At 43.1% G+C, this 22345-nt stretch overlaps 1 protein-coding gene across 3 annotated transcripts in view; it reads right to left on the reverse strand.

The window, feature by feature from the left end:
• Positions 1 to 2521: 2521 nt before the first annotated feature.
• Positions 2522 to 22345, reverse strand: part of HDAC7 (histone deacetylase 7) — a 236173-nt gene continuing 216349 nt past the window's right edge. For 2 of the 3 annotated variants that reach the window (XM_070938019.1, XM_070938018.1), the window contains 9 exons: positions 21895 to 21950; positions 18928 to 19015; positions 17759 to 17878; positions 14563 to 14660; positions 10804 to 10922; positions 10062 to 10195; positions 6865 to 6949; positions 5264 to 5396; positions 2522 to 3935 (listed from right to left, as the gene is read on the reverse strand). In XM_070938019.1, coding sequence (XP_070794120.1) covers positions 3893 to 3935; positions 5264 to 5396; positions 6865 to 6949; positions 10062 to 10195; positions 10804 to 10922; positions 14563 to 14660; positions 17759 to 17878; positions 18928 to 19015; positions 21895 to 21950 — 876 coding nt within the window. In that variant the 3' untranslated portion in view covers positions 2522 to 3892. Of the gene's footprint in view, positions 3936 to 5263; positions 5397 to 6864; positions 6950 to 10061; positions 10196 to 10803; positions 10923 to 14562; positions 14661 to 17758; positions 17879 to 18927; positions 19016 to 21894; positions 21951 to 22345 lie in introns of those variants that run through there. The other variant, XM_070938020.1, reaches the window with a different exon arrangement.

The following is a 22345-nucleotide window of genomic DNA, read 5'->3' on the forward strand; positions in this document are numbered from 1 at the left end:
TCATTCAGACTGAATAACGGAATGACAGATGTAATCCTCTCACGGCCTTTCCCTCTGTGCATCAACACTGTGGTTTCTTCTCAGTGTTTCTGGTTTAATCAGAAGACCCCCCCCCCAACATTTGAAGTTTTAAATGCATATTATTGGTATTCTCATAAAATATCTATTACTATGAGTATGGCCAATAAAAAAACCATCAATTTATGAGGAGACATACTGGTAAACTCGTTCCAGTACACACAGACACACACGCTTCCCATGAAGCTTTCTACCATGTCATCTTCATCTTTTTCCTGAGGTGAATCTATGGGTATTTCCAAATAATGACAAAGGCTACAGCTTAACCACCAATCAAAACAAGTTGGGCGGAAAACACAAAGAGCACCAGAAGGTATTGTTGGGCCTCTTAGTTCCTACATGTGCTCTATTGCAGTCCCAGACTGTAAGTCCTCTCTTCCAAACGTTTCACCCCTGCTGTTTCTTATACATGATTTTCTGACTAATAGGCTTCAAAGAATTGTTAGAAAAGAATGGCATTTCCCCATGCAAAGCTAGTACCATGGGACGAAGATGAAAGATGCCAATTAAAGGAATTACAGAGCAGGACATTGGTTAACTGAGACATTAGGGCATCATCTTCTCTGTGGCTTGGCCAAGCTACGATACCCATTTCCCCTCTAGTTATGTGTATGGGATCTATTAAATCATTTAATGCAATTGAAATATGATCTAAAGTTATGTCCTTCCAAACTTCAGCAGGGCTGAATTGGATTGAGTGCAGCTAATAGATTTTAATGAGCACGATTAACAAACGGGTGGGTATCACTAGCCAAACTTCAAAATATCTGTGGCTGCCTTTTATTTTACTTGTATTACTGATATGGTTCAAGGACAATCAAATAATCATTTCCAAGGAAACCATATATTGAAACTTCCCTCATTTGCCGCCCCACAATTTTGATCTTGTGATTTGTCATTTGAATCCCAAGACATCTGGAGAGCACCAGGTTGGGGAAGGCTCTACTACAATTAAGATTTAAAAACAAACAAACACCCCCCCCCCATCTTTTGTTTCTATTCATCCTTCTCTTCAAAGGTGATGTGAACTTGAGAATGTGTAAAGGGACACTGGAACTTCCAGCAATCAATATTCATGCTACATTAAGGTACGGTATGTTTTTCCCCATACTCTTAGAATATTTTCCATCATGGGTAGACTGATTTATAACTTCCGTTTTTCTAGTTCATGTTGAAATATCACAGTTTTCTTTGAGTACGCTGATCCTGCTTGCTTGCACATGCAATTTGTTTGGAAGCAATTAAAGGTTTTTTATACTTCTTTGCTTCCCTTCCTGTGGCACCACATGTGCTCTGCCCAGAGTTGGACCCTTGAATTTTTTGGGGGGAGGGGGAAATAGTAGATTGTCATAGGAGTGTGGCACATGTGAACCATCCTATATTTCACACAAAGACAGCGCACACAACCCTGGAGGTAATTGTTCCCCTGCCCAAAGGATGGTTGAATAGTCAGGTGGATTGACGCTTTGAATTCGCAGAAGTAAATTGAATCAATAATTTATACCATTATTCTTTTGTCTTGCGCTCTCATTGATTTTAAAAAAAGAGGTAAAAGGGCAGATTTTTCTCACCTGATAGATGATAGCTATCTCTCTGTTTTCTATAAATTATCTGTTCCAGAGCTTGCCAAGTGTTGTAGGTCAGGGGTTCCCAACCTCCCCCAGGCCACGGCCCAGTACTGGGCTGTGGCCCATTTGGAACGGGACTGTGGAACCTTCCCCTCTCCACCATCCCCACCAGTCCACAAAGCTGGAAAGCTTGGGGACCACTGTTGTAAGTGACCCCTTGAAGTTTGTCTTTAACATTTCAAATCCAGACTCACCATTTGGAGGAACTTAAGTAAGTAGGATCAGGGGTTTCCTGGTTATCAGATGGAGCTGAAGTTTTCCTCTCCCCCCCCCACCTCTCATAACCACATGAAGTCTAGTTTACGGTCATGTTCAATGCTGTATGTTTTACTTTCTTAAAATGTCAAGAAATTGCACTATCCATTTTTTTATCTGATACAACACAATCTGTCTCCAGATCATTAGATCCTGTCAGTCTGGGGATGGCATTGTAATTTCTCTACTCACGGATTTCATTTGGGAGGGGAGAGCACCAGAATCTGCCAGATGCAAAAAAAAGACATTGAGCAAAAAGAAATCCATTATCTGCACGTATGAAACTAATGGCTGTCTCTTCAGGTGCTTTTTAAAAAACGCTGCCATACACAGCATTCCAACTCAAGTCTTGCTTCATCTATTCCCCACATGATCCATGTGGCAGGAGGGAGCTACAGTGGGAAGATTCACGTTGCTGCGTGGCAGGACAGATTTGCATTGTGTTGCTGATGCTGGAGGAATCTGAATGTATGTGTCAATGTCATCAAATATCTGAAAAATAATGCTGCTTTTGGCTGCGAGGGGGAAAAAAAAGCAAAAGGACTATAGCAAAGGCTCAATTTACTGGGTGGCTTAGATCCAGCACATGGTATATATTTTACATCCTTCTTCCATACCTTGCCCGGCCTCCCCCCCACCCAAATACACAATCTCACTACGAACAGTAAGAAAGACCCCCTTTGAACACGACAAATGTCCCGTGTGGAAGATGCTTCAATTTAGGAATGTGTGGATCGTTGTCATGGGCGCCTCTCACTCACATGCTGGGAGGCTGCGACTGAACGCAACTTTCCAGCACACGCAGACAGCAATGGATACGAAAGCAAAACAGATATGCACATTTCACATGAACTGCCTTTCATCCGTAGAAAAGTGGTTGTGCCAGCAGCAGCCTCTCTGATCAAATTAGAATGAGCTATCTTCCATTATCCCACAAAGATTGGATAGCTATGGAAGGTATTAACTCCTCATTTGAATAATAAGGCCCTTGCATAGGCACTTGTGTTGTTGTTTTAACAGGTACAGAAAAAAGAAATCCCCAAGAAATGAAAGTTACAGGGAATTCAAATGCCACATACTGGTTGGGATAATAGAGGAACAATCTATCTTGCTGACAGCATCCATCCCCCATTCCCCACCCCTGAAGTTTACTCTTTGGAATAAGGCTGCCTACTTTTATGGATCTGGACAAACCAACCAGTCACAAGCACCACAGGGCTATGCATTTTCATAGTGCCTTGATGCTGGAGGAATGGTCAAGTCAAGGACTCAAGTCCACAAGGAGGTGCAATTTGTTCCCACAAAATCCTATGGAAGGTAGAACAAAGTTTGTGCCTGTGTGATCTGTGTAATAGTGCAAATTAAGAAGGTCCAAGACCAAAAAGGTGTAATTAGGACAGTGGTTAGTAGGAACTGGGCTGGGTCAGTCCTATAAAGATGTTGGCTATTGTCTGACATCCAATGTTTGTCTTCTGAACATTCTCTCCATGCACAGTCCAGCTCCCTCGATGATGGGACATCCTCAACTGAGGAACCAAGTTTTGCTTAAAAAAAGGAGAATGACTTGGGCTCCTATACAGCAGGATCACTCTATGGACATCTTTGGTTCTGGAGGGGAAAGGCACCACCCCGATATCAGAGTAAAATGTCCAATTTGGCAGTCCATATAGCTGCTCTCCTGTGTCCTCTGTTTCTGCTGCTTGCGTTGGCAGAATTGTGCACGTGGGTAACACCCCAGGGGTAGCTATTCATCCTGGAAGGTCTGCCACCTGCCTTCTTCTACAGAGCCTCTCTGCCTGCACTTGGGAGTCAGTTTTCCAGCTTTGTGGCTGAGGGTAATGTGGGCTGTGCGGCAGACGGGAGCTAGGACTGTGATACAAGTAACAAGCCACAAAGAATGATGTGTTCTTGGTGGAGGATAGAACAGCTCTTCATTGGTTCATGGGCTCTTCTTCCATTGGTTCTCCTTGCCGCCTAAAACAGAAGAAGCCAGGATGTTAAGGATTAGGAAAAGACACTGATCAAATCTAAGCTATGTCACTTGCTTGGAGATAAATTGGTCAAACATTCAAGTCCTGCTTGAATAGTTCTGGGAGGTGGGAGGGAGTCAAAGGATAGCAGAGAGATCTGTCTGTCAGAAAGCTGAGTTGTTCCAGGGACCTACCTATCACCAATTGCATCATAATGCAGGTCTGAGATGTATCTCACATAGGGTTGCCCTTGAAGGATTTCCCAAAAATGCAGAATGTAGCAAAAATTGCCCCAAATACAACAGTATGGAACAGTATTTACATGTTTGTATTAAATGAGAAAATCAGAGCCTAAATTAGAGCCATTTAGTACAGTGGACTAAAGCACTGTTATTAACATCTGCTGCTTGCAATTACTGCAAGTTCAAATCTCACCAGGCTCAAGGTTGACTCAGCCTTCCATCCTTTCTAAGGTAGGTGAAATGAGGACCCAGATTGTGGGGGCAATAAGCTGATTTTGTATAAATATACAAAAGTATGAAGGCTATTGCTTAACGCATTGTAAGCCGCCTTGAGTCTCCGGAGAAGGGCGGCATATAAATTAAAGCAAAAAAAAAAAAAATAGTTTAGGGATGGTTCCAGGATAAAGGTCAGCCCCTTAGATTTGGCTCTGGAGAGCATGCTCTTATTTTTAATTAGGGGGACTAAAGTAAAATAAGTAGGAATTAATTAGTTTGGGAAAACCCTGTCTTCCCTAGCCATCTTTCTTCCACATGACTGCACAGCTGCTACACTAAACACCATCCTTCCAACTTAAAAGGTAGACTGGACCCAAGCCCAGGGGAGAGCACAGTTTCCCGGATCCAATCAAACATTGTTATTCATGATGCTGTTTTGTCCAAAACAGTGGCTCTCCCCTTTCGGTCAGACTTGATCAACTCTGCACATCTCCCTGAGCTGCAACTTGGACCCAGTTCATCTTATAGGCAGATGCACCACAGCTATTTTTCAAGACCAATTTGTGAGACGTCCCAACATCTTGAAAGTGGAGCTGCATGCAGTTGGTAAAATGGGGAACGTTCCTTCTGCCCTTTTGGCAGGGAGCTTTGAATTAAAATGCTCCAACAGGCAAATAGTTCTCCAAAATAAAAATGGGCATCTGATGGGGTTGGCCTTTGATTGGTGCTGTTGCCCAAGACATTTTTGACTTCAGAAGCACCTTTCGCCCTGCTAAGTTAGCCTTGGCAGACTGGCTTCAACATTTGATACCCCTGTCTTTCCCGATAGCGACATTGCAGACTGGTGGTTTTAATAATTAAGAGACACACTCACTTTTTTTCGGCCATTACAGAAAGTGAGGCCAGTGCTGTCACTGTCTCCACCTCTTCCACATCATGATGCTGGGCTTCCAAAACCGAATACCCCACAGTGGGGGCAAAACGACGTACAGAGTTCCAGTACTGGCCTAGAAGAGAAAAGGCAGGATCAGTGTCCACTCTGACACATGATGTGCAGAGGGACCCACCTTCACCGAGTCATACAGTGTATCCAAGGATCCAAACTGAGGGGATTTGTTTTGAAACTCCATGCCCACCATACAAAATCAGATGTGTTGTAACAGCACTGGGTGATAGTTAAAGGCTCAGTACAGCAAGCTTGGAACATACCCTGTGCTTTTTAACCCTTATCACAATACTAGCTGGATTCCAGCTATTCCAGATCTGGGCTATCTAGGAACAATTCAAAATGTTTAAAAATGTTGCAGTTTCAGACTGCAAACTGCACACAGTCGGAAGAATCTACCTTTCTTTCCATAGATCCTAAAATTGCATGGGTAATTCATCTTTCTTGCCTGGAATTCTTTAATTTTCATCACAACTGTGTGAGGCAGACTGGGCTGAGAGGGTTTATTTTTACTTGCATCAGAGTCTCCCATGTTTCAACTTGGCACTGTACCATTCAGTTTCTTTATTACTGCTATACTAATAATAGTATCATTCAATAATGGGTTCCACTTACCTTCGCTACCAGTTTGGAACCATGAGCGTGCTCGTGCGTGAGCAAAGCATCCGTAATGATGTCCAGACAGATAGGTGGAGCCTCCTGCCGCCACCACTACTGGTTCACCCTAACCGGGGCGAACCGGTAGAAACCCACCACTGGTATCATTGTATTCAAGAATTTGTTAAATATGGTCAGTGAGAATGTCCTTGGGAGACGGGAAGAGGAGGAACAGGAGCAGCAAGCTAGGCAGATAAAAGGCAGATTTGCCCACAAAAACAATGGGTGTGTTAAAATTATATTTACTGACAAAGAAATAAAGATAAATTCCTTGTCGGTAAATATAAATTTAATACAAAAATAGTTTGTCGCGAAAGCGACTGCCTGCAAAGGGTCCTGGATTGGGGCTGAAAGGCGGAAGCGGAAGCAGTATGCTCCGTCCCATATTTGGGTAGACCATGTTGCCCTGATTAAAAAAACACTTTAAAAGAATGGGTGTGTGGCAAATGTCTTGGAAGTGGCCACCCCTAGCTTTTTTGGCTGCAAAGGCGAATGCGGGAGAGATGTATTTTCAGATTTATAAGATTGGTGTCAACCTTCAGAAGCAGTCCAAACAAGAAGTTCTATCTATGAGTACTAACATTGTTGTAAAATTACAGTAACAGAATCTTGTAAAATACATCAGTCACCCCTTGCCATTACAAGGCCCAGGACACTAGGGAGGGACCCTCTGAGACATTAGCCACGGTCCCATGATTTCTGCAGGCTAAGCTGCCTCTTATTTAACCACTGCCTAGTCCTCTGTGTCTCTTCCTCCTATCTCTCAAAAGCATTCCCGCAGACCACTGCAGTGCCAAGCAGCTACTTGTAGTAGTCCCTCTCTTCCATGTGCCCATTCTATACTTCACAATAAGAGGAATCCCTCCACTTACTTTGCACCTGGATTACTGCCTCCAATGAGTGCACAGCATTGGTGCTAGGTTTCCGCTGCAAGATCTCTTCTGGAAGAGGCTCAAGCTGTGGAATAAAAGAATGTTTGTTTGTAAGTTTGGAACAAAGGAGGCAAGAAAAGAGGCCATAAGGGATCAGCAACTGAATTGTTTGCTAAGGTACCCTTGCTAAGGTGTGCATGCTGAAAGGCAAAGAACACCACTTACTGGGGGGGGGGAGCCCTACTAAGCAGGTATATACAAAAGTATGAAGGCTATTGCTTAATGCATGGTAAGCCGCCCTGAGTCTCCGGAAAAGGGCGGCATATAAATCGAACCAATAAATAAATATATAAACTGCCAGCAGGCCAGAAAAATTAAATTTGAAGAAGGATCACAGCTTGGTACCAGAGTATCATGGCTCTATATAAGGCGGGATCGTTTTTTTCATAAACAAAATAATGGGATTTCCCTGTTATAGCTCTCTGTGAGTAACTAAGCTGGACTTACTTTCTTTTAAATAAAGAGGCGTGTTTAGAATGAGTTATACAAAACCTCTGGGAAGGATTGCCTGGACTGCAAGCAATTTAACCCACACCCACATATTTATTTATATACACACCCACACAGACACATATAAAATATAATCAATAGGGAAAGGAGGAGAGGATAAGGAAGGCTCTTCATCCAAGGAAAAGCATGACCTGCAGCTGTGTGAAGTTGGCAAAAACAAAGACAGAGTGATAAATGGGTATGGAGATGTAAGTTATAGATATGCAGCCAGGCACCCTGGGCTATATCTTTGGCTGTCATAGTTGATTAAATTTATCAATGAAGGGACGATTGGCTGGGTAAGGAGGTTGTAAAACTGAGAGGAGAAGAGAATCCTGCCAATTTAAAAGCAGCCATCATTGAAACTAATTTGGATTTGAGAAGTTATTAATATAGGCCGGTGGCCAACGTTCTCGTCCTAGGAAAAGGTGTGCAAGGAAATGGTGTTCATCCAGTTCCAGTCACTTTGGAATGAAAATGATTGTTCTCAGTCCATTTTGATCTTCATTCAAACCTGATGTTGGAAAGACTGTTGAGCATTCCTGAGGCATGACCCTTGCCAAGTGAAGAATGGGGAGTTTGATAATTCTCTCGGACATCTGAAGCAGCTGTGGAGGTCCTGCATCAGTGCCCGGGTGAGGTAATGGTTGGGATGAGGGTGAACCGACCAAGACTCGATCCAGATCAAATATTCAATATGTTCCAAAAAGGAATATCCACACTCTGAATTGTGGGCCGGTAGCCCATATCCTCCTTGAGACCGCTGAGCCGAATTACTTGGCTTGCCCAGCTGTGAGGAGTGCTTTGAGCTTTTCCAGTAGCCACCTGATGTTGACTGGCAGAACAAACCACTGGTTGCCACAGTTCATGAGAACAGAAAATCAGTAATCATGATCGGCATTTCTAAGGTGGAGAGCTTTTCTAAACACTCTGCCTAACATTTATAGAACTGAGAGGGACTAAAGTTTCTTTTTCTCCTCAAGGAACCTTCTAAAATAAAAAAAAAAATCACTGTTTCTGACACCTGCAGACATCTGCAAGGAGAGGATCTCCATGGTTTCCCCTTTCCTCTCAGTGACTCTGTTCCAATAGCACTGGGGAAAATGGGGATGTGTCTGTGCATAGACAGTGTTATAGAAAGGGGCTTCCTGTGTACATGTGCATCCATCTTTTGAACCAGAAACTGATGGTATCATGAGGTCCCCAAATAACTCATCGAGTTATTATTTGGGGCTGGTCTTATATGCCCTTTAAAAGCCAAAAGAGTCTCACAGAAAGGGCTCGCAATCTGGGAGTCCTCCTGGATAGGCAGCTGTCTTTGGAGGAACATCTAACGGCTGTTACCAGGGGGACCTTTTATCAGGTTCGCCTGATTCGCCAGTTGCGGCCCTTTCTTGATCGGGATTCCTTGTGCACAGTCACTCACGCCCTCGTCACCTCTCGCCTTGACTACTGCAACGCTCTCTACATGGGGCTCCCCTTGAAGAGCACCCGGAGGCTCCAGCTGGTCCAGAATGCAGCAGCGCGGGTAGTGATGAGGGCAACATGGCGCTCCCATGTAACACCGCTCCTGCGCGAGCTGCACTGGCTCCCAGTGGTCTTCTGGGTGCGATTCAAGGTTTTGGTTATCACCTTTAAAGCGCTCCATGGCATAGGGCCTAGCTATCTCCGAGACCGCCTGCTGCTACCGACGACCTCCCATCGACCCGTGCGCTCCCACAGAGAGGGCCTCCTCAGGGTGCCATCAGCCAAACAATGTAGGCTGGTGGCCCCCAGGGGGAGGGCCTTCTCTGTGGGGGCTCCCACCCTCTGGAATCAGTTGCCCCCGGAGATAAGAAGAATCCATGACCTCAATGCCTTCTGTCGTTCCCTGAAAACCTATCTTTTTCAGCAAGCTGGGTTGGCTTAGAAGAAATTTTTAAATTCTTTTAATTAGTTTGTGATTCTTAACTTTCGGGCCAAAATTCATATATATTTTTAAATGTTTTAATATTTGTATTCTATGTTTTTTTATCTTGGCTGTACACCGCCCTGAGTCCTCAGGGAGAAGGGCGGTATATAAATTGGAAATTAAATTAAATTAAATTAAATTAAAATTTGGCTCAAAGCTCTTTGTATTGGACTTTTAGTTAAAGCCAGCTCAAATACTTGGGTAGAGTTTTGTTTGGCCACAGTTGCTAGAAATGACCCCTCCACATGTTCCAACATGGTGTATCTATAAAGTGAATGTTGTCAGATTATTAAAGGCGAGTGGCACAGTCTGCTGGTCTCTTTCCTGGCCTGGGGGGTCCTTTGCACATATCCATATCCAAGATCTTCTTGGCCATTCATGTCCTGGTCACTTCCTGGTAGGATTATTGAAATCTACTTTACATGGGCTCTTAAAGACCATCCAGAAATTATAACTAGTCTGGTGATGCATGCAGTTGTTGTCACTCCAGGGTTTGCCCATACTACACCACTGCTGTGTGAACAGCACTGGCTTCCATGTTTTTTCCCCTAAGTGCAGTTCAAAAAGCTGGTCATCTCCTTTAAAGTCCAAAATGGCACAGGATCAGATAATATGTGAAACTACTTTTTTTTTTCTGAAGGTGTCTACTTGTTCTACCAAGTGAGACAGGCTGGGGGGGTGCTCCAAATCCACTCACCTCGTTACCCAGCAAAGCAGACACACAGGCTTCCGAAGCATCACAAATGGCGGTCAAGTCATGGCCTCCTTCCAGGGCTAGAACGAGAGCCCCACCAGCCACATTCATCAGCTGCCTGGTCATATAACCAAAACCTGCAGAGGAAAACAAAAGAAACCAGGGAATTAGACCTCTCAGGTAGGGTCTCTCCGAGAAAAGTCAAGAGTACAAGCCCTTCCTAGCTGAGACCGAGGACATCCTTTCCCACCAAAAAATGAACAGACGAAAAACCTTTTGCGAGTCATCTAACTCTGCTCTCACCAAATTTCCTAGCTTCCTGAAACCCTCTCCACATCCCTTCTCCTGCTAGAGAAGATGTTCTGCATGTTCAAGGAGGATTGTCTCGTGTCCTTGCTCTGCAGATGCAAAGATCTGGTCTTTAAGCAAAGCCTATAACTGGGCATTACAGAAGAAAAGCCTGCACACACAACTCATCTTTGTCATAATTGGTTTCCTTTCACATGCTTCTAAAGAATCATGAATGGAAACTTAAAGAAAACCGTTATATGGTAAGATGTCCTTTCTGGCACATTCCCACTTAATGATCATTCAAGCTCTCAAAAGTATTGCCCTAGAGATGCTGCAGAGTCCTTAGGCAACAGCTGGACAGATGTTCTCTTTGGGCAAAGAGCAAACTGTTCATTCTCACATCAGAGTGTCCACCACTCTTAACTGATTAACTGCCACCTTGAAGGACCCTTACATTTGGCTGAGACTTTGTAACCCCCCAGTGGAGGAGGGTGGCCATCGGCTGCATCAAACCCTGCAGATACCAGCACCACATCCGGGGAGAACTCTTGGGCAATTGGCATCACCACAGTCCTGCAAAGGAGGAGAAAATGAAATTAAATTCAGAAATTAAATTAAATCAGGATGGTTAGCCTCAGTGATTTTCTGGACTCCTTGGATGTGTCAGGCTTTTATTCACAACATAAATCATTGCCTTGCTTAGGCACAGTGATGGGCCAGGATGGGGTATGATTAAAAAAAAAAAAAGCAACCATCTTACACATGCATTTTTCCATTTGTATCAGTTCCGTAATGTTGCTAGATCTCTTTTATTGTTTATTATTTTTAAAAATGGCAATAATTCATTTCCATGATACGCTGAAGTATAAACGTGAAAGGACAAGACGTTATGCAACTAGGCACAGTGTTATACTAAATAATTTAGAAAACCATGGAAATCACTAAATCTTTTGAGGCCCATATTGACACTAAAGTTGAACAAATCTGGATTTAGCCCCTGCCTGAACGGAAGGGAAGCCATCTTGAGAGAATTCCTGCCCTGTTGCCCTCCCCCATCCCAATTCATCCCATTTCTTTCAATGGGACATAAATTCAGTTAATTTTTTAAAATGGGAGACCAAAGAATGACTCTTCCAACCACATGTGATGCTGAACCACATAGAGTTTTCCCTCAGGAAATTACTTTTTAAAAATCGTTCATACCAAATACATTCTTGAGGGCTGAATCTGTCTTGGAGAAACAGAGCTCTCTCTCTCTCTCTCTCTCTCTCTCTCTCTGTGTGTGTGTGTGTGTGAACCCGCTCCCTCCAGCATTTTTCCATTTTCCTCTTCAGCATTTTTTCCATTAATAAACACATAAACAATTTTGCTCAAGTGGAAGATAGCAATTTTAGCAGTAAATCCCACCCCAAACCTTTCTGAAAGATGAAAGGTATAAAACCTCCCCTTACCCCCACCCTTGACCGCACTTAGTTTTTAAAAATCCAAACGAAAATATGAAACAAAGCTAAACAGATGAAAATAACTTTGGTGAGAAGGTAAGCTGAACGCAACTCAGCATGAGAGGTGCCTGACCAATGGACACTGGCCCCCAACCTCCTGGATCCTCTACTATCAAGCAAGCACTGTGTGTATAATTTCAGGCTCATTAACTCACAATCTATAAAACTGCTACTTCCTCCTCTGCCTCCTCCCCACCTCCAAGAAAAGCAGAGATTTATTTATTTATTTTTTTAAAAAGAACAGACTGTCAACCAATATCTCACTTCCTTGGGCTACTTTTCAGCCTCTGTATCTGGTCTGAGTTTGAAAGCATGCCCGTGCTCTTCCCACAGAAAGCCACCATCCAGCCCTCTTTGTGAGACAATGGAAGTTTAAGGCGGCTTGGAGCAGGTCCCAACCATGTCAGGGAGGAATCTGGCTTGGATTGGAACTCCTCCCCTGATGCGCCACCTCATTCCCAGACCTCATACGCGGAGAGCCCGACAGGCCTTCCATCTTGCCCACTGGGACATAAAGAGAAACTCATCCGTCAGCCAGATCACATTTGGCAAGCGACTCAAAGAGGCACAGGGCCTGGGAGCTGCATTTCTGCGTGGAGCAAAAGTGGGGCTATGTGGGGTAGGGGAAAGAAACTATTTATAGAGCCCTTTTAAGTGCAATCAAAGCACATGTGCTGGGCAGCTGTGGGAGGGTGGCCTTTTGCCAGAGCCCAGGCTTGGCACAGTTAGGCCTTGCAATTCAAAAGGGAGACTCTGCCAAGTGCTGTGGGTCTCCTTCATCAGGCCGGAGAGGCTAGCTCTGACCATATGGCATTCCCAAGCTCTACTAACTCTTGGTTGGGTGGTTTTGGGGGTGTAAGAGGCTCACCAGAACACAGCTCCTCGGCGTGCTACAGAGCGGTGATGCAGCAGAGCAATCCAAAATGCCAAAAAGATGCATCGGTATTTGCGGGAATGATTTTTTTAAAGCAAAGGTGGACCAATTGTAAGCCCCAAGATTTCAGGCAGCCTTCAGGTCGGTCTTTCTGTAGCCGCTTAGTTGCTTTGTCTGTCATAGCTACAACCTTAAGGCAGTTTCCAAAACTAAATTTGAGACGGAAACCCTAAAATAGGTGAGGAAATAATATTTCTCTTGAATGGGATGTAGATCCATTTTGCTTTCCTACATTACTGGTTGCACCACGCAATTGCTAATGGCACTTCATACTCCATACATACATGACCCAGTGGGGAAATCCAATTGTTTTTACTACCGGTTCTGTGGGCGTGGCTTGGTGGGCGTGGTGTGGCTTGGTGGGCATGGCAGGGGAAGGATACTGCAAAATCTCCATTCTCACCCCACTCCAGGGGAAGGGTACTGCAAAATCCCCATTCCCTCCCCACTCCTGGGGGAAGGTTATTGTAAAATCTCCATTCCCACCCCACTCTGGGGCCAGCCAGAGATTGTATTTGCCGGTTCTCTGACCTGCTCAAAATTTCCGCTACCGGTTCTCCAGAACCTGCTGGATTTCACCCCTGACATGACCTCTAATTTGGCCTTAGGAAACTCAACTAAGAATGAGTAAGACCATTTTTTTTTTTCAGCCCTTCAGTTATTCAGAGCCACTGTCTCTTATCCCGGTCTTCTCAGAAACATGGGGATCCTAACATTGACCTGCCTTACTGGATGGTTACAGAAAAATTATGTCTGTAACGGGAAGGTGACTTGCATACTGCCCCCCCACCCAAAAAAAATGCTACGAGTATATGGGAAGCTTAGCAACACAGGTCTTAGCAACTAGGATGATGATGGCAGGAGGGAGGACTCTTAACATAGTGCCTCTGTCATTGACTTCACATCCTGGGGAGAAACTATATTATAACAGTTCTGGGTCACAAAAGAAGGAACTGAACTGGTTTGGTCTTTAATGTTTTCAGAAGTTTGGTAGGAGCAGCCACGACTTTGGGCCAATGGAGTGGGGAGAGGAGATGGAGAAAGTGTGTCAGAGCTACCAGCGGAGGTGTGCGTGCAACTTCTGACAACCCAGGAAAGAAAGATTTACAGCCTGATCCTATGTTTAATCATGTTTATTTGGAAAAAATCCCACTGGACTTCATGAGCCTGACTTCCAAGTATAAACACTCTTAGGCTTCCTTCCCTGACTCTGAAGTTCTGCCCGCCCCGTTCCCTGCCTTCCTGTCCCATATGATGAAAACAATCAGCCAAGAAAAACAGGCATGCTTGCAGCCCTTTAGACGAAGTTCGTACAGGCTACTAAAAGTAAACTTGTTCAAATAAATCATACTGCCTACTTTGTTCCTCAGTTCTGATCTTTGGCCGCTCGGGCAGCAAAGGGTTCACATCTTACATCAAACGATAAGCTCAGCTCCAGAATTAGCACAGGAGCTATTGTAAGGAGGAACAAAGCACACTTAAATCTGGCCTAAAGTGGGAGCAAACCTGCCAGATGCTTTCCTTGAATCATCCTCAACATGACGCCAGATGAAACAAGTTGTCATCTCAAACATCTGGGGAGCACCAGCTTGGAGAAATCTATCCTAACTCAGCTTGTTCTTTTCTTCCTTCATTTCCCCTCCTCCCCCCCTCCGCTAAAAGTAAATTGTTCCATTGCAGCTAAAAAGTTATTCAGAGCAGCCTTTGCCAACATAAGTCAACAGGGCCCTATTGGAAGAATAGGCATTGTATCAAAGCGTGAAGCAAGACGGCCTACCGGAAAGCTGCCAAATACTCTGGATCCCCCATTGGGGGTTCAAGGCCTCCTGTCCAAGCGACATTGACGGTGAAACCTTCTCCAGCCCCAGAGCCCACCTGAAAAAGAAAAACACGGAGCAAGTCAGGCCCCCACTGTTGAGATGACCGCATCTCCAGATCAACTGAATAGCCTCACTGCAGCCATGTAGAGGATCCTAATGTCCAAGGTACTTAATTTAAAAATATCCCAATCCTAAATTTATTATTATACTGATAGCACTGGATAGATGACCTGCATTCAATAACAGGAAAATAGCAATTTGTGGATGCTTCCTTAACTCCACTGTTATGGTTTTGCTTCTGGTGATCTTATTGTAGTGAATAATCATGTGCACTAAACATTTATTTTTAGGTGCGTGTGGGTGGGAGGCATTCTTTGGAACACAAAGCATAACCACCATAAACTGGGAGGGAAGCCCGAGTACTACATTTTCCTATGATAAGAAATCAGATTTCACATTCTTAGCTATTCAGATACTTTTTTTCCCAACAAAACCACAAATCTCTTAGAATTAAATGACCCCTTCTTTGGGAATTCTTTCTCTGAAATACAGCACTTACTTACTGCATTCCTTTAAAAAAAAAAAAATTACTCAAAGCAAATATTCTCCATTTGCCCCAGAAAAGGAAACTCATAGGTTTTTCCAATCACAAGGATAAGTGTTTTTCTATCATAAATTTAACTGGGCTACTTCCTGTACTGGATGAAACATCAGAATCAATTCCAAAATTCTCCCCCAAATGTCATTTCAGGAAATAATTCCTAGGTAATGTTAATATAGATTTTTGCCCCCCCAAAAAAACAATTTCCAGTTAATGAGGGAGTGAAGGTTATATATAGAAGAATTTCCATGCTAAATTGGTGATCCTTAGAAGAGGATCAAAAATTGATGATCCTTAGAAGAGTGATTAATAGAAGAACCCTTCTGCACTATTTCTGGAGTGCTGCATAGCCTTACTGTACGTCAAACATACAGTATCCTTTGGGAATCAAATCCGAAGTACTATTCTAATGCACAGTGTAGGCAACAGTAGTTTTCCAAAATATTCGTGTGCAGTGTTTTTTTTTTTATTTATTTATTTATTTTATTTATTTTATTTATTTATTTATTTATTTATTTATTTATTTATTTATTTATTTATTTATTTATTTATTTATTTATTTATTTATTTATTTATTTATTTATTTATTTATTTATTTATTTATTTATTTATTTATTTATTATATGCCACCTTTCTCCGGAGACTCAGGGCGGCTTACAATGCATTTAAAAAACCATTATAAAAACATTTAAAATTAAAAGATTAAAACCCATTCACACCATTCATGCTTAAATGTTCTTGCAAAGGAAAAATGTTCAGTTATTTTCATGTGCAGAAGTATACTGATCTTCCTTCTCTTTCTCCCCTGCAAAGAAGAAGGTCTGATTTTATAAAATTCAGGGGTTGATGGTGGCGGCGGTTAGGTTTCCACTACACTTGTGTAGCATCCTATAAATGTTGGAGGCCGCTTGCAAGTGTTTATTAACCTCTTCTGGCACACCTGGTCATTCCAAAGTTGAGCCTGTGGCTAATGAATGCTGCAGTGCGACTGCCCCAATGTTTTAAGACGAGGCATGAATGCAGCACAGAACAGGCAAACCTTTCCATGTGAAATATAGTTCTGTTAGCTTTTTGGGTAGTAGGCTTCTGACCTAGACAGAGGTTTACTCCAAGAGAAAACTCTCTGTCTTCCCCTTCATTTGGGAGTTAGAACCCAGAACCTAGCTTGCTTTGTGTGTGAAAGGAAAGAGGGAATGGTAGCATTTTCCACGAAGAGGAGGAAGAGGAGGAGGAGAGGGGAAATGAAGAAAATGGATATGGGTGGGAGGAAATCCCTCTCTGAAGGACAAGCAATCACCCTTCCAAAGCACGTCATGTCTGTTAGTTGGGCGAGAGAAAGACAAGAAAAGAGAAAGGGTTGAAAAAAATCCATGGCAACTCTCCTTTGGGGCAGGGCTCACTGTCAAAACTGACAGTGTGTCTGATGAAGTTGGGGGGGGGAACAGCTCATAAAGGGGATGGTGGGGAGGGGGAAGCCTTGAGTGATATGCCACAGTCTCCCAGGGATTTGTGCGGCATCATAAACAATGCTTCAACCCCTTTGATATCTCCTGCTCGGAGGGAGAGATGAGAACCAGATGGGGGCCAACTCCAGTCCTGGCCACTTTCAGCACTAAGCCCCTTTGAAAGCAGGTTGTAAAGCATGATGGATTTGAAATACCAGAAAAGCCCAGCCCGATTCGCCCTCCTCCCACCCTCAGCTAGGGCAAAGTTCTCCGTCTTCTTCTTAGAGCTGGAAATGTTCAGCTCTAGCTTAATGAAGTTCTCCAGATAACTTTCTTTGCTTCTCAAATGCATTTAGTTTTTAACATCCCTTAAAAAAAAAAAGAAGTCAGAAACCAATGCTGTTTAAATTTTGATGAATTTGCAAGGGGACATCTATGTTTTCTAACCTGGAGCCAAGAAAGGCTCCATATGGATGGACTGAGCAGGAGGTTCACCAGCGCACTTAGGGACAAGGCTGACGATGGAGTCTCTGAGAGAGGGATGTTTGTCAGCTGAATTAGACTTAAAAGACTAGGAAGGTTGAGTGTGGGTAAAATTAAAGAAAAGTTAAATGGACAGAGGTCCAAGAAACCTAAAAGTCCCACTAGGAACCTAAAAAAACCAAGAAAAGCAGTTACCAACTACAGACAGAAGAGCTTAACAGATAGGACATACAGAAGTTTAGAGATTGTAGGTAATAAGGGCAGTAAAGCATAAAGTGGTCAGATCTTGTTTCTTAGAAGGCAAGATAGAAATGCAGTAAAATAAATAATTTAAAAAACAGTACATGGAAAGGAATCATTTTTTGAACAAGAGCATTTTGCAGGGATTTGCATTTTCTCTATTGTAAAGAGATGTGAGGTAGGGGTGGGAAGAGACATTCCTGGCACACAACAGTTCCTGATCTAATAGTTGGTTCAAGTGGTTTGAGATATGCTATTAAGTTGGCAAGGTTAAAATTTACCAACAATCACATTGTGCTGAAATTTGGGGTTTCCCTTTTCCTGTACTGTATCAGTAATATTTTAATTTAGGGAAACCGAGATAGCTGTAAAACAGGAGATCACCTCATCAGCTGCTCCGCTACCAGGGAAGAAATTGCCATCATCATAACGATGCAAGGAGAGGTAGAGGACATTGGGATCTCTGTAGAAAACTTGCTGTGTCCCATTACCATGGTGAACATCCTGAGGGGGAAGAAGAGAGAAGGTAAGAAGCCTGTAAGTTGCCCCAAAGGTGCTTTTTTCAAGAGGCAACTGGACTTTCTTGTTTTTCTTTGAAGACGTTTCACTTCTCATCCAAAAAGCTTCTTCAAGTCCCAGTGCTGAGCTGAAGTGAAATGTCTTCAAAGTGAATGAGAAGCGAAACATCTTCAAAGAAAAAAAAAAAATGAACTAAAGCTTCTTGGATGAGAAACAAATCATGAGGGGTCATTTTAGTTAGGTTCATTTGTTTCTTTATTGCAGGGGTTTTATTTTAGTCTTGTGGACTAGAAACCTGAAGGTAGACAATGCTTACAGTGCATCATTTAGAATAGACTCTTTCCATAGCACTAGTAATAGCACTTAGACTGATATACTGCTTCACAGTGCTTTACAGCCCTCTCTAAGCAGTTTACAGAGTCAGCCTATTGCCCTCAACAATCTGGGTCCTCATTTGACCCACCTCAGAAGGCTGGAAGGCTGAATCCACCTTGAGCCTGGTGAGATTTGAACTGCCAAATTGCAGGCAGCCGGTAGTCAGCAGAAGTAGCCGGCAGTACTGCACTCTAACCACTGCACCACCGTGGCTCATAAACCCTGTAAGTTGGTACACATATGGCCATTAGCTGCCAGTGCTCTTCTATTTTATATCTTAGTATAGCCTTCCTCCAATGTTGTGCCCTCCAATCTGTCAAATTCACACACAACATTAAACCCAAGTTAGCAAAACACAATTGCTGGATTCCTGTAATATCTTGTACCCAAGCACACGACCTATAGCAGTAACGTGATTCCTACCACAACATGGCAACTCCCCAATTCCCTTTTTGCCATGTCTCATGTACTGGTAAACTCAGCTGGTGTGGGAATATGGCCCCTGTCACTTTCAGTCAACCAGCTTGGTGGAAGGGATTTTAGGGCTTGTATGATATTAGATCAAAAGAGCGCCAGGTCGGGGATAGTTTTTTTCTCTCTTTCATTTCCACAGGGTTAACAAGAAATTTTCTGTCTGACAAGTGAGAAGAAGAACTCACCCAGTCGACAATTAATATCTTGCTGATTTTCCCTTTTTGCTGGAGCTGCCTGGCTGCAATTGCCACAGAATTGAAGAAACAGAAACCCCTGCCAAGGAACAAGGAGAATAAGAAGCTGGTGAACAACCAAAATAGAGAGGAAATGTATTTATGGGACATCTTGCCCAACTGGTACACACCAGCCTCCCCAAAGTAATCCAACCTCTCCTCATGCAAAGACCCATCCTACAGTATGGGCAAGAGGGACTCATTTCCTTAAGTCCTGCAGAGATCACAGGGGCCGTTTGCTGCATTCTTCCACCCGTGTGCTGCATTAGGGCTCAGCATTACAAAGACACACATTTTGGCTGGTGGAGCCACCTGCCAAAAACCAAGCTCAAGACTTAACTGGATGGTAAATGGCCTCTTTCTCCAATATCACATTCACTACTTTGTAATGGCAACATCGGAAAGGGTCTGATGTTGCGTGTGGAAATGGGTCACCTCTGCAGAGATATTTCAGGTGCATTGCTTTGGTTGGAATACTTTCACAAATTCATTGAAACCCAGCAACACGCATCTCAACTGCTTCTTATAGAAAGACAAATAGCTGCCCAGAGTTGATTGATAGTGAGATGGGTGCAAACAAAACAAAACAAAACAAAACAAAACAAAACAAAACAAAACAAAACAAAACAAAACAAAACAAAACAAAACAAAACAAAAACAAAACTAAATAAAATAAATAATAAAATAAAATAATAAAACAAAACAAGCAACTTGTCATCCTGAATGCTAATACTGTAGTGAACTCATTTTTACAGTGTAAATTAATGGGAAGTCAACGTTGCCCCAACTATGAATAAGGAAGTATCAGCAGGCTCCATTGTATTTTCTGGGAGAAAATAGGAATCCCTATTGAACTGCTCAAAGTGAACAGACACAATGATGGCTAGCTAAAGAATGGAGTGAAAAAAAAATAAATAAAGAAAATAACGAAAGATGGAATGGAATAACCTGGAAGTGGGCCAGGCAAGCTGGCCCCTAAGACTTTGAGATCTCAATGTTTTGATACAAGCCTCACTTCCAACTATTTGGACAATGGCAAGGGGATTATGTGAAGTTTAGGACAAAACATCTGGAGGATGGCAGGCTGCTTCTCTTCGTCTTGACTTCTACTGTGATCCAGAAAATTAAAAAAAGGCACTCAGAGGCTGGCTAGCTTTATTACTTGTTTTTGTTTTTGTTTTTCTGTTCAGAGGAATAGAAATAAGAAATTACCCTTGCTCATTCTAGCCTGGACAGAAGGTTTTAAATCTAGTCATATTTTTTTTTTTTTAAAAAGAGGGAAAAAAAATCTGGATATGCTTCTTATTCTGGAAGCAATTGTTCTTCCTTTGTAGGTAAAAGCAGCTGCTCTGAGATCAAATCAGAAGCTTAAAAAAAAAAAAAGCTAAGTATTACCAGTGGCATCTTATGAGAGGGGATAAAAAGCATCAAGGTAGTTGTCATAGCCGTGCAACTGGAACCGTGCCCCCCCATTTGTGTGAATGTGTGCGTGCCTTTGAGCCAGTGTTGACTCTTGGCAACTGCCTGGGCAATTCCCTGCAGTTTTCTTAGCAAGACTGTTTGCAAGTGGCTTGCCCTTGCCTGCTGCTTAAAGAGAATCACTAGCCCAAACTTACCCAGCTGAATAAGTTCCTTAAAGCAATACTAGAACTCAAGTCTCCCGCTTTCTAGCCTGATGCTTTCCTATGTCTTCTTTTTTGTTTTCTCTTTATTTCTGCCTGCTCCCTCTTATCACCTTGCTTAATCAGATCTAAGGTATCTTCTTTTTCTTGTGCCATATCCGTCATCGGACATTGGCGATCATGTTGGCAATCCTATTTTTGTCAACAGCCGTATGAAAAAGTGCTGCTGAGTTTTGTCCAAACCAGTCCCTAAGGTTTTGAAGCCATGATGTTCTTCTTCTGCCTGGACCTCGTTTGCCTTCAATCTTTCCTTGGAGGATTAAGTGAAGGATGCCGTATTTTGCTGGGTGTCGCATCACATGTCCAAAATATTCTAACTTTCGCTTTTTAATGGCTTTGATTATTTCCCTTTGCTTTCCCAGGTGGCTTATCACCTCCTCATTTGTGATTTTGTTCACCCAGTTTATATGTAACAGCTGCCTGTAAACCCACATTTCAAATGCTTCTAGCAGGGGTGGGTTCTAAAATTTTTTACTACCGGTTCTGTGGGCATGTGGGCGTGGCTTGATGGTCATGTGACAATTCTTTAGGATTTAGCAGAGGTACTGGTCTACCAGGCTTTTAACTGCTTGCAGAGCTGTACCGGTCTACCCATTTATTTTTGCAGGCACTAGTCTACTCATTTGTTTTTGGAGGCACTGGTCTACCACCACACTGCCTTTTAACACTGATCAGCTGTAGGGCGGCCCTTTGAAGCCCGAGGCAAGAGTTTAAACAGTTTTTTTTCTTCTAGCCGATCAGCTGGGACTCAGGAGGCAGCAATAGATTGGGGGGGGGCAAATAAAAGGTAAGAATAATGCAGGGTGGGGTGGCGGGGGTGGCAGAACCGGTTCGGTGACATCATATCGTCACCGTTACCGGCTCGGTGGAACCGGGCCGAACCGGGAGGAACCCACCTCTGGCTTCTAGTTTCTTCAAGTGGTTTTCTGTCAGAAACCAACTCTCTACTCCATAGAGCAGAATAGAAAAGATGTAAGATCTAAGGTATGCCCAACATAAATCCAGGGCTACATCTGATGTATCCATTACTGTTTATGACTGTATTCCCCAACTTTCTCAGACTGCTTTACCATAGTCAAGATCAGACCCACTGCCCCTGGGTTCCAACTGTGGCTGTGATGTCACAGAGAGTGGAACATTGAGAGCACAGGCATGAAGGACTCTTAAGGGGCTTGTGTCTATCAGGAAGATAAGCCATGGCTCAGAAGAGAGAAGACCCAGAGGTGATTCTCCTTACATTGCTGTGGAGGGATCAGCGTGGTGTCCTGGAGGTCGTACAACGGCAAAGCCATTCTGTAAGATATTAAAAAGGAAAAAAAAAGAAAGAAAGAAAGAAACATCAGTTAATACTGTTGTCATGATCAGTACAGGTAGTTCTCGACTTACAACAGTTTGTATAGTGTTCGAAGTTACAACGGCACTGAAAAAAAAAGGTGACTTATGACCATTTTTCACACTTATGACCATTGCAGCATGTGAATAAAATACAGATGCTTGGCAACTCACTCGTATTTATGACAGTTGCAGGATCCCGAGGTCACGTGATCCTCCTTTGCAACCTTCTGACAGGCAAAGTCAACGGGGAAACCAGATTCACTTAACAACTGGGTTAATAATTTTAATAACTGCAGGGATTCGCTCAGTGGTGAAATCCAATTTTTTTTTTTATTACCGGTTCTGTGGGCGTG

This window comes from Pituophis catenifer, unplaced genomic scaffold (genome assembly GCF_029215685.1).
Source record: "Pituophis catenifer annectens isolate HBS135680 unplaced genomic scaffold, rPitCat1.0.hap2 SCAF_2, whole genome shotgun sequence".
Classification (NCBI taxonomy): Eukaryota; Metazoa; Chordata; class Lepidosauria; order Squamata; family Colubridae; genus Pituophis; species Pituophis catenifer.